Genomic DNA, 12,079 nt, shown 5'->3' on the forward strand with positions numbered 1-12,079 from the left:
ATGGGATGTATGAATAAAGGGTGTTGCAAGGTATTACAAAATAAATAATAAATGAATGACTTAAAAAAGTTAGCTATGAACTAAAGCAGGGTAAAGAACAAGAGCCTGGTTTGTACCTCTGAAAAGGCCACTTGAAGGGTTATGTGTAGAAGTTCGCCCTAAGAATTAGAATAGGATGCTAATATACCATGGACATATACAATGTATAATAAGTTAAAACACCGACTCTATATTCTACCAGTAAAGCTAAAGTTTATATTTTGTTATATAGCGTTTCTTTTTTAGTACTTTTTTTAAATTTTAAAGTGTATCCAACGAGTTCAACCTCTGAACTGATGACAAGCATGACAATGACAAGCAACAACGTGTCTATGCTCTCTTGTAAATATGTCTATGCAACGTGTAAAGTATGCTCTCAATGGAGATACTTTATTTATCGATGTACTTAAACAGCCGTTAAACGGTAGCCTACTAAAATACCGTTAATAGATATTGGGTCGTTCATGTCGGCGGAAAGTAATGTCTAACCTTAAGCATCTTGCAAGAGCACCTGGGGGTCAGTGGCTGAGGCTATCGCCTCGTAAGCGAATGGTCCGTAGTTCAAATCTCACGCCGACCAAGACTTTTTTTTATTTTTTTTTTGCTTATAGCGTGATCTTATTGCATTGGTTTCACTCTTTTTGGTTGGCTTGGTTTAGTTATTTGGCGGGTTGGTTAGCGTGGTTATTTGGAGGGTGTTAATTCATTGGTTAGTTGGTTATTTGGTGGGGTTGGTTGATTTTTATTAATTTATATTTGTTTTTTATATATTTTATCTGTGTTGAGATTAGTTGCGTTGGTTAAGTTGGTTATTTGGAGGGGTGGATAGCGTTGGTTAGTCCTTATAAAATTCCTATATTTCATAAAGCCGTCAAGTGCGTCACATCAACGACGTCATACCTATTAACCGCATTTTAGTAAGCTACCGTTTAACGGCAGTTTAATTACAGTCTTTATTTATTCTTGTATAATTCTTTTCGGATAAATATTGATTTGGCTGTAAGTCTAATATTACTGTATTTCATTAATTTCTCAAAACAAATTAAGGTAGAAGTTTACTGCAATTTAATTATTATTTCTTCCAAAAAAAAACGCCATAGTGACCTTAGAAATGATACTATATTCTGTAGGGCAATAATGTATATGTGATTATTAAATATGTTGTGTATTATGTAATTTACTAATTTTTGTTTCTAAAATTTCTAAATTGAATTTTTAACAATTTTTATGCAATTGCAAGATTATCATTTCGGAAGCCACTGTCATACCGTTTTTTCCAATAATACGGTATTTCTCTAACTATACATAACATAGTTTGTGTGCAAAGTTATATGCTACTATAATTTGAACATATTATGTTTTGCAATAATATAATTACATAGATAAGAAAGTCTAAACGTATATTTGATCCAAATAAGAAATAGTTGCAAAAATCTAATAAAAAAATAAATAATCATTCTTTCTTCATTCAACTATTGGATTGTTGGTGTAAATATAACTGATTGTCCATAAAAATTGTTTTTAAATTCTATTAAACATATTTTATTAGATTTTTGGATAGATAATTGGAAGAGTATGGAAGTTTAGACATTATTAAAAACTTACCAGCTGTTGAGGCAGGACTGTAAGAACTGTAAGATGGTGCAGATGGTGGAGATAGAGGAGCTCTGTTAAAGTTGCTCTGTGGAGATAGAGGTGCAGCTCTGGGTAAAGTGCCTCCAGGAGAGAGTGGAGCACTGACACTGGAGAACGGTTTGGGTCCAGATGAGGCTGCCGACTAAAGTAATATGGAAAATGATAATCTGATGCATAATCAGCACACGCAACATTATGGTTCAGATATATTAGTATATTAACTGATTTGTATTACGAGTTTTTGGTTTAAATAAATTGTGTTGCTATACTTTAAGCTTAATTTTTTTTACTAGCATAAGGGCAGTAATGGCCCTTTATGTCCCTTAAGTCTTGCTAAAGAGGTGAGCTTTGTTGATGTAAATAATAACTGCTTTTTAAATCCTAGTTAAATACATTAAGTTGGTCTAGACATTTTTTCTTGATCTCGTAAATATAAAATGTCTACAAAATGTATACAAAATCACAACCAATTCGAGAAGTCTCTTTACAGTTAACATATGAGTTACGAAACTTTGTCATAAAAAATGTCGCAGTTTATAGGCCAAGCAGTGAATTTTATGCAGAAATAAATGGAAGGCTAGTGAAGCTATATTAAAAGAATTAGATTTGAAAACTAATTTTCCATACACTTCAACTTGTATTTATTGTTCAAACAAAATGAAGAAAAGTAAGGACCAGCTTTCATCTTAAATAGAAGTATGAATATGAATATCCTTTAATTAAATATCTGAATATGTCTTCATATTCAGGAGTCAAGAACCAACCCCTTTTAAGTAACAAAGAGATTCACCGAGTAATTATCAAAAATAAAAACGTTTAGCTTGTTTCATGAAATATTAGGTAAATGGTAAAGTTGCGTTCATGATATCTTTGGCTGTTTTTAAATATAATTCAGACGATATTCTGTACTGTCTCTATATTGTATGATTATCTCTAATGGCACAACTATAACCATTAATATATTTCATTTAACAAACCAAGTATTTTGTCTTGGTCAGATTGGGCCAGACCTTAGATTAACAATAAAAAGGTCAGACTAACCATGAAAAAAAGTAGAGGGTATCCCAATATTCCCTATACAGAGTGTCCGGAAATTAATGCAACAAAATTTGGTCATAGATTCTTCAAAAAGTAGGTGACCCGTATTTTTTATTTTTGGCCAGTGGCCCCTCTTTTCGGATTTACAGCCCCCTGAATTTCGTCCCTAAAAAGAGTTTTTTTAATATCTCAGTGCCCTGTTGGACGAAAATCACTAAATTTGGTACACAGGGGTTTTACACAAAACCCCCTGCTATGCTTTTTGCCGAAGAAGCCTCTTAAGACACTTTTTCGTGGGCCGCCTTGCTTTTGGAGCCCCAAAACTTCGGTCACGTGTTTAAATTTCTTTAAAATTATTAGCTCGTTAGAAAGCTCATTGAATTTAGAAATTTTTTTGTCGCTTTGATTTTAAAAATAATTACATTTATTATTTAAAAATGACAAAATGTGATTGAATGCAGATCGAGATCAAACAGCTTTAGACTTTGGGCTGTAAATCCGAAAAGGGGGGCCCCTGGCCAAAAATAAAAAATACGGGTCATCTATTTTTTTTTCAAGAATCTATAACCAAATTTTGTTACATTAATTTCCGGACACCCTGTATAGAACTACTATACGTATTTTTGGAATCAAAATAAGTTCATTGAACACAATTTACCTCTATACAATAGTGACTCGTTTATCCGTTAGAGGGCATCAAACTTTAAAAGAATAAATACAATTTTTAAGATATTTTAAGAACCATTATTCCAGTTTGAATGAGATTTGGGGTCAAAATCAGTCGTCGATGGTGTTGGAAAATATTTCTACTAAAATTTACGTAAGGGTGGGGGTAGTTTTCACCTTTCTCGTACTTTTTCTTAATTTTTGTGAAAATCAAATTTTAAAGCACTTAGCAAAACAGACACCTCAAATCTCATTTAAATCGGAATAACGGTTATTATAATATCTTTAAAAATGACTTTATATACTTTTTTAATCACCTATAACAAAACTGTTAAATTTGGGGGTATACTTTCCCACTCACCTTGTTAATAAATTTACTGAAAGATAGAGGAGCGGAAGGATTATACAGAGATGTGTTACTGGAAATGTTAGGGTTAGGTTCGCTAGATGGAGCTGTAGAATTTAACTGCGGTGATGGTGCGAAAGGCTTCGAAGCTACGTCAGCTGGAGGTGTGGCTATTGGTTCTTCCGCAGGTGGCTAAAAGTAAGTTAGTTTCTCAGAGCAGCAAAAGACACAGATTGGTATATGATATCCTCTGAAATGTTTTGTTCTTTTTTATATTTTTACTCTTAGATAATTTGGTTATATTTTAAAATGGATACAATGACTAAAGAATCCAAGGACAAATAACACCCGAGAGCAAATTGTTACGATGTCACCAAACAGTGCTGTGGCACATATTTTTCTTAACTTAGCTGCTTGAAAGGATATTTATATTTTTAATAAATGTTTTGACTACGCCTATGGTGGAGGCGGCGGTATCATACTAATTAATTACGAAAAAAACTTATTGAAATGTTAACAAAAGGTACAAAACTAGCATCGACTCATAGCACATATCAAGTACATAATATAATATCACAAAAATAATTACCAAATTCAATAAGAAAACGCTAAAAAGGTGGAGTGGACTGTTTATTTACTTATAAAAAGCAACTCCTGGCTCTTTCTTATCGTTGCTGCTTTTACACTTGAAAACTGAACACATCACCATATATAAAGTTTATACAAAGTTCACAACACACAACAAATTATTAAAAATCGCTAAAATTGTCGCTGTTGACGAGGTGGTGATTCATCCGTAGGCTCCAAAATGATGGGGTCTAACATCACAAATTTTGCGGCAGCCAGTATATGGGCGTTACATGTTGTCCTTGTATTCTTTAGACATTGGATTTACTCTTAGATAGTTTGGTTATATTTTAAAATGGTCAATAATCAATCACTATTTTCTAACTTTACTATCACTATCCTTTCCGAGAACAGTTATCTTTTGACTCATAGATATGTAAATCTTTTGCGATTATTTCTATGTCTTTTTAAATACTCTGAGGTTAGTGTAAAAAAGAGTGCATCATGCAGACAAGACCATGTGCATTAGCTAGTAATTTGAAAACTAACTACGTATAAAACTCAACAATATAATAAGTTTTTTGTTTAAAATAAAAGTAGATAATTGAATTGCCATTCTTGTTTTATTTGATTAAGTTTTAACGATAGAATATTCCAAATAAAGTAAATTTACCTAAAAATAAATAAATGGAGAAAATATACAGGGTGGTTCGAACTGTATTCGTTAAACTTCGGCAGCATATTCTGCAGATAAAAATAACTAATTAAGTCCGTATAAATGTATGTACTAAAATGCTTAGTTTCGGAGATACGGGGTGTAGAAGTTTCATTTTTATTTCGATATTTTTCCAAATAATTTTTGAAGTAACGTCAATATTTGGGTGAAAATTGTGGGAGTTTTTTGACGTGAGAAATTTGATTTAGATGTCAATATGATTCCTTCTTGTAGAGGCCGCCACATACATATTTTTAACTGGTTTGAAGAGTAATCACTTTTCGTCCGTACCAGTATAAAACTACTGATTAAAAAATATACATTTACGACGTTTTTAAAGGTCTCTTAGTAAAAATCGTTCTCGAGATATTTGAAATCAAAATTATCATTATTGCCATCAATTAAATATGTCGACTAAATAGTTACTAGACTCAAATCATAAATTAGAAATGTTTTTGTGCCAAAAGTTCAACAAAACTGTATCATTTTTTCGTAGAAAAATTTATGATTAATTTGAAAAAATAAAAGTTTCCCAAATGTATTATTTCAGTCAAATTACTATCTACTCAACTTGTTTATTTTTTTTGTAAATAATGACATGTATTGACTATTTCCATGTTCTTGAGAATGGTTGCTCGTAACAATTTTTACCAAGAGATATTTTTTACGTAAAACTTCATGGAAATTTATATTTTTTTACTCAGTAGTTTTATACAGGTACGGACGAAAAGTTATTACTCTTCAAAATTGTTAAAACACATGTAGGGGGCGCCCCCTACAAATGGGAGTCATATTGACATCAAAACCAAATGTCTCATGTCAAAAAACTCCCATACACCAATTTTCATCGAAATATTGACGTTACTTCAGAAATTATTTGGAAAAAATCGAAATAAAAATGAAATTTCTACACCCTGAATCTCCAAAATTAAGCATTTTAGGACATACATTTATACGAACTTTTTGACTTATTTTTATCTGCAGAATATGCTGTCGAAGTTTTCGGGATAGAGTTCGAACCATTGTATAGTATATTCCAGGTTTTAATAAAATAGTCAATTGGCTACTTTATTTTAGACAATATCAAAATTACAGGTTAAATGATTTAAAATGTATAAGTTAGAAAGAAATTAAAAAGAAAAAGAAATATATTTTGTGATTATATATGGAAAAAAATATGATACTTACGGGATATGATGGAGCGTAAGTTGGTAGTTTTGGAGATAACGGAGATGGTGATGGCAAGGAGTGACTCGAAAGTGCAGCTGAGATAGCACTTACAGGAGCTTTACCACCACTAAAAATTAAATTGAGACTAAATTTATTATTTTAAATGCAATTAACAAATTAGTGAAACAATATACAATTTTATATACCTGCGACAGTATCGAACAAGTCATTTTCACACTAAAGTTGGATTTGTTCATGGAATATATATTTTTTTAGTTTAGTTAAGTACGAAAAAATATATTATTAAACTGACATAATAGTTATTTTTTATACAAGACGGGAAAATGGTATTTTAGCGTCGTGTATAAAACAGTATTTTTTTTCCATAGCGAGTTACGTTTTAAAAATTATTCAGAAATTATTATTTAAAGGAATTTATTACGAGTAGAAAAAATATTGTGTTGGGTTGGCGTTGTTTCTATGTAATTTGACAAATAAATAAGGCTGCCTCTCACTGCCTCTTTAGTTGTCAGTTTTGAGTAAATATGTTTTAATTCTCTTTCGTGTCGATTGCTGATTGAATTGGAGCCAGAAATGGTTCAAAACGAAATAAGTAAATTACCAACAGATATTCAGGCTGAGGCGACAAACGCCATATCCAAACTACTTCAATTTAAATCCCGAATATCTTATGAAAAGTAATACAAACATTTTCAAAAATGAGAGCAATTAAAAAACGTGCGAGAAGAAATAAAGTTTTTAACGTATACTCATCCTATACTCCCTGTGTTAAAGTATTATTTATTCTACCATTGCGGTTAAAGTACTATTAGAACTTTGTCTGTCATGTTAAGAAATGAAAGTAAATAATAAAGCGCCTCTCGTGTTTGTTCGCACTCAAAAAAATTCAATTAATGCCTGTATATATTTTTAATATATTTTTTAAATTTACATTTTCTTAATTGAAAAGTAATATATTGCATTTAAATGAAATATATTACATAACAATTATGTCAATTACAGGATTACAAGCTTGTTTTCTAACATTTTTTAAATAAAACGAATTATAAAATTTCAATATATGTATATTTGTCGTAGGTATGAAAAAAGTAAAATATGAAATGGACAAACGCTTGCTTACATTGCAATAAAACTTCCACTTTTAGTTTTGCAATCCAAACGCAATATTTCTATTTCACAAATAAAAATATCCGACAACACTAAAATCACTGAAACTTCCGCGGCTGACAACGAAAACTGAAAAATATAACGGCACTTTTTGTTTTGGACCTGCATATCAACATTACGCTGTACTATTATGTGTGTGTTGTTGAAATAATATAAAATATCTAATTATAACTTGTAAATTTTAAAATTTTAACATGATTTTAACTACTTTTGACAATAACTAACTTTTTATCAAGATTTTAGACGGCAACTGACATATATGTCATAATATTTGAATCTTAAATATGAATGTAATATAATTTAAATTACTATGATGCAACTTTATACTAAGAAAACATTTATACATTTACAAAATACAGCAAAGTCTAATACCTAATATAGTTTGAAAACAATGAATATTGAATTAAAATTAAAAAAGTTAAGCGCGACCCCTTGTGTTAAAATTAGATGATTAAATTTTCGCAATTTTTACACCATTTGATGACCGGTGGCGCCTCTAGTGTTTGTTCGGGCGGTTGGTCTTTTACTCCCGCTTATGGCCATTAAAGAAAAAGTTCTAAAGGGGTACTATTTTATCTCCCATTTTTGATAGATATAAGGCAATTTTAACAGTTGCTATGGAAAAAGTATCAAATTCAAGGAGCGTAACCATAGTTTCTCGATATATAATTTGTATGACTGTACAAGGTATGACTTTTAAATCTTTTTATATTAGGTCTGTTCGTTTTCCTGTTATTATCATAGACTAATGTCATGTACTAGAGATAGATTGGATACTGATATAAAACAAATGGGTCCGACATTTAGAGCCACCTGGTGATCCGGAAGAAACTAATGGAGAGTTTTGGCATAACATAATTTTAGCGTTCCGTTACTTATTAACGCTAACTAAAACGGTAACGTTATTCAAGCTCAAAATTACTCCTTGCAAAATATAAAATAATAAATATAGACTTTTTTGTTGCCCATTTTATGTTTTATTAGATCATTAGAAGTGTAACATAATTATAACAAAATTAAAATATATACATACATTTTAAACACCAACAATAGAGCACATAGCGCCTATTTATTGATTTAACAAATAAATTATATAGCAAAAATATTATAGACTACTAATTAACTGTTACAAAAAATACTATATATTACCAACTATGTATTTACTTATTTATGATTAAACTATTTTTTTTATTTGGTTCATAAATTTATAATTTCTAAAATGTCAGAATGACTTTAATAAAAAAGTTTAGTATCTAACACGAAAATGATGATCGACTCTAAATATCAGAATGCACAAACTAATAAAACACAAACTATAAACACAAATCACTGAAATCACCGAACTTTCCGATAAATCAGGAATATCTGAATTAATGATTATTTAAATAATGATCAAAATAATGATTTAAAAATAACTTGACGGATCACCAACATTTTGTCAACATGTCAACATGATGTCAACTAGACAAAAACTAGACCACAGACAATAGTCAACATAGGGACTATCATGTCATCTTCATATATAAATTAGAAACCTGTACTTTAATGTCTTTTGCGCCATCTGGCGATGCGGAAGAAACTAAATTTGGAGTTCTATAAAATTACCATTGAGTGTCTAGGGCATGGTTATTATCGATTCTGAATCGTCCTAGAACTATCCAGCGCATGCGCAAATGAAATAATGTTTTCATATTTCCTTCTGCGCAGACGCATCACAATTCTAGGACGGTTCAGAATCGGTAATAACAGGAAAACGAAAAAAGCTATTATTTGAAACGTTGGAAATTGTTTAAAAGCTTATTTGTGGCATTTGAAAAAATAGCATGTTCTATTAGGGGTAAAAATTACTGTTTGTGCCTCGGCTGTATGTCAGTCAAACATACAGCCTCGTCACAAAAAGTGTCATTTTTACTAAACAATATAGGGGAAAGTGGGGTAAGTTGGCGATGTTAAGCAAAATATAGATTTTTTTATTTAAATTTTCAAGTTACGAGAGTGTTGTATTCTATTTTGATTAACACACACATTTTACTATAAAAAACACATATATTTAAAAATAAACAAATTATTTTAAACTGAACAAAACATGTTTTTTAATATACTGCAAATCTGTCATCTTACCCCCACTAAAGGGTAAGATGACTAACATAATGGGGTAAGTTGACTAACATAATGGATTTAGCAGTAATCACAAACGAACTCACTTACACCATTGTAGTTGCTGCAAGCTTCGTGCCACCAATACTGGCAATTGCTGCAACTAATCCAGTCCTCCACTGGGGGATCCTGGTATAATTCATCACAACCAGGGCAGAAAATAGATTCTTTAGTTTTCTTGGGAGGGGTCAGTGGCATTACTTTCTCTTTTTTGGAAGCAATTGTTGATTCTTTTAGCTTCTTAGGGATTTTTTGACTTTTTTTTTCTATAATTTTTCGTTTCTTTTCTTCTCTTTGTCTTATCTGATATTCCTTATCCTCCAACTGTTCTTTAATGGGTGTACTGGTTATTACACTAGCTGTCAACTTCTTCCTTTTACAATTTCCCCCCCTTTCGGCTTTTGGAAAAGGTCGAATTTTTTGAAGTGTCACTTCATTCAGTTTATTATCGGTTTGACTCGTTCCAGGAATTGGCTCATTTTCTTTATTTTCCGCCCTAAACAGATTTCTTTTTACTTGCGTTACTTTTTCGAAATGACGAGGTGTGCTTGAAACTATTTCACTTGTTGGGGAATTTGAAGTCATATTTATTGTTGATTTTTTCTCAATATCCTTTTGGGGTTTCACAAAATTTATTAGAGGAATATCATCATCAGATTCATTATCGGAATTTTGATAAACGGGTGGTTGATGCGGTGCCCTTTCAGTTGTTTCAGCCATTACAAAATCGTCGTCGCCAAATACAAAAGGGTCAAAAGGTTGAAGACCGCATTTTTTAAAGCCGTTCACAGCATTTGATACCGTTGCGGCCCTATTATATGCTTTTCCAAATAGCTGACAAATATGTTTGTCCCCAATTAGCTGCCCAGGGTGATTTACGAGATGATTGTCGCATTCTCGGCTAAAAAACGACTTCAGCGGGCCAAAAAATGATACATCAAGCGGTTGTAACCTGTGTGTTGTATGTGGTGGGAATCCAATCATGATTATCCCCTTTTGCCTACAATAGTTGATTGCAGGTAAAGATATGTGAGAAGAGTGATTGTCTACCATAAGAAGAACAGGGGTTTCCGGCGATGAATGAGCATATTTGGAAAAATGGTGTAAGTATTTAACAAAAATTTCAGTGCACATCCATCCATTTTTTTGTGCAGTGCCATCCGAACCTATTGGAGCACCATAGAGTAATTCTTCCTTCATACGAATGCGACCAAATATAAAATAAGGAGGGACATAGTTGCCAACTGCATTAACTGCGCACACAACAGTAGTATTTTTGCCTCGTTCGGCCGAAACAGCTTTAGCTACTCTTCTAGTCCCGACTGGACTTAAAACTTTTGGTAGTTTGCACGGAACAGACGACAGGCCACTTTCGTCGGCGTTGTAGATTCTGTCGGGACTAAATTTGTATTTTTCCAGAACTTCGCGTAGAATGTCAAAGAACTTTTGGACAGCGGGCTTGTTAAAAGACATTAAACGCGCAACTGAAGTGGCCTCAGCAGTTCTTAGACTTATTTTATTATCTTTAATGAAATTAGATAACCAATCCTTTCCTGCTAGTTTCCGTTCCTTGTTAAAACGATGTGTTATTCCTTGTTCTTCAGCAAAGTCATAGGCTAACTTCCTTAGTTGTATGGCTGTCAATCCAAAACCTCTTTTGTCGATCAAGGTAATATAATTTACTAGTGCCTGGCTCTGGTTTAAATTAAACGTAGTAGAATATCTCCCTCCATGCATCGGTAGTTGCAGATCATTTTTCATTTTTTTCACATACCTGCGCAGAGTCGGTTCTGGGATGTCGTATAGAGAAGCCACACCATTGCAAGATTTTCCATCTAATACTTCATGCACAGCCGCAATCATAGCATTTTCATCCCACGCACGTCTGTTTGTCTTTCTTTGGTATATTCGAGGCATCTAAAAAGAGCACAACATTTTACGAAATACTTATTTCTCCATTCGGAGCTGTAATAAATTAAATAATGGGGTAAAATGACGATCAGTAGGGTAAGATGACGAACTCGTCAACTTACCCGGGCCATCTTGCCCCTAGAGGTTATGTTTAATGTTCCATGAGAAAATATTTAATAAATAGCTTTGTTTATGCAAACTTTTTTAGCATAACATGCATATATACCTAGTTTTTTATATGTAATATTTTATTTCGGTCTTACCTTAATTTGGAACACTGTAAACCTTAAAAACACTGTACGAAAATGTTTACCGACACACGTGAAATCCACAAATCAGTTCTAACAGAAAAGCACGCCGTCCAAGCCTTTCCAAACTATTTGAGTTACTTCAGGGTACACTAACGAGATGGCGCTTCCTATGCGAATGGAAATATATTACGTTATAATGATTTTATCGACATTCGTCATTTTACCCGCTTCGTCAACTTACCCCACTTTCCCCTACTATTATATGGCAAAACAACGTTTGCCGGATTAGCTAGTATCTATAATATAATATTTTATTATTTTTCTTTAAATATGATTTTAATAAAACTACCTTCAATAATTTATATATAAAATTGGTTTCCTGAAAATGTTTTATAG

General features: G+C 32.1%; 2 protein-coding genes across 6 annotated transcripts in view; both read right to left on the reverse strand.

Moving 5' to 3' along the window:
- The window catches only part of LOC115877486 (PDZ and LIM domain protein Zasp-like), a 129,247-nt gene that overhangs the window by 21,153 nt on the left and 96,015 nt on the right, over positions 1-12,079 (reverse strand). For 3 of the 5 annotated variants that reach the window (XM_030893666.1, XM_030893665.1, XM_030893668.1), the window contains exons 9-11: positions 6,195-6,303; positions 3,740-3,916; positions 1,645-1,816 (exon numbers count right to left, since the gene is read on the reverse strand). In XM_030893666.1, coding sequence (XP_030749526.1) covers positions 1,645-1,816; positions 3,740-3,916; positions 6,195-6,303 — 458 coding nt within the window. The remainder of the gene's footprint in view (positions 1-1,644; positions 1,817-3,739; positions 3,917-6,194; positions 6,304-12,079) is intronic. The other 2 variants (XM_030893669.1, XM_030893670.1) reach the window with 1 other exon arrangement.
- Positions 9,291-11,918, reverse strand: LOC115877487. The gene is made up of 2 exons (XM_030893671.1): positions 11,696-11,918; positions 9,291-11,438 (listed from the first exon to the last, which is right to left on the reverse strand). Exon 2 carries the CDS (start codon positions 11,436-11,438, stop codon positions 9,543-9,545), a length of 1,896 nt encoding a protein of 631 aa, XP_030749531.1. The 5' UTR covers positions 11,696-11,918; the 3' UTR covers positions 9,291-9,542.

Source organism: Sitophilus oryzae, unplaced genomic scaffold, assembly GCF_002938485.1.
Source record: "Sitophilus oryzae breed Bouriz unplaced genomic scaffold, Soryzae_2.0 scaffold_1494_pilon_pilon, whole genome shotgun sequence".
NCBI classification, from domain to species: Eukaryota; Metazoa; Arthropoda; class Insecta; order Coleoptera; family Curculionidae; genus Sitophilus; species Sitophilus oryzae.

Bases quoted from the DNA above. Each gene is read 5' to 3' on its own strand.
- LOC115877487 (XM_030893671.1), bottom strand. From the start codon at position 11,438: ATGCCTCGAATATACCAAAGAAAGACAAACAGACGTGCGTGGGATGAA.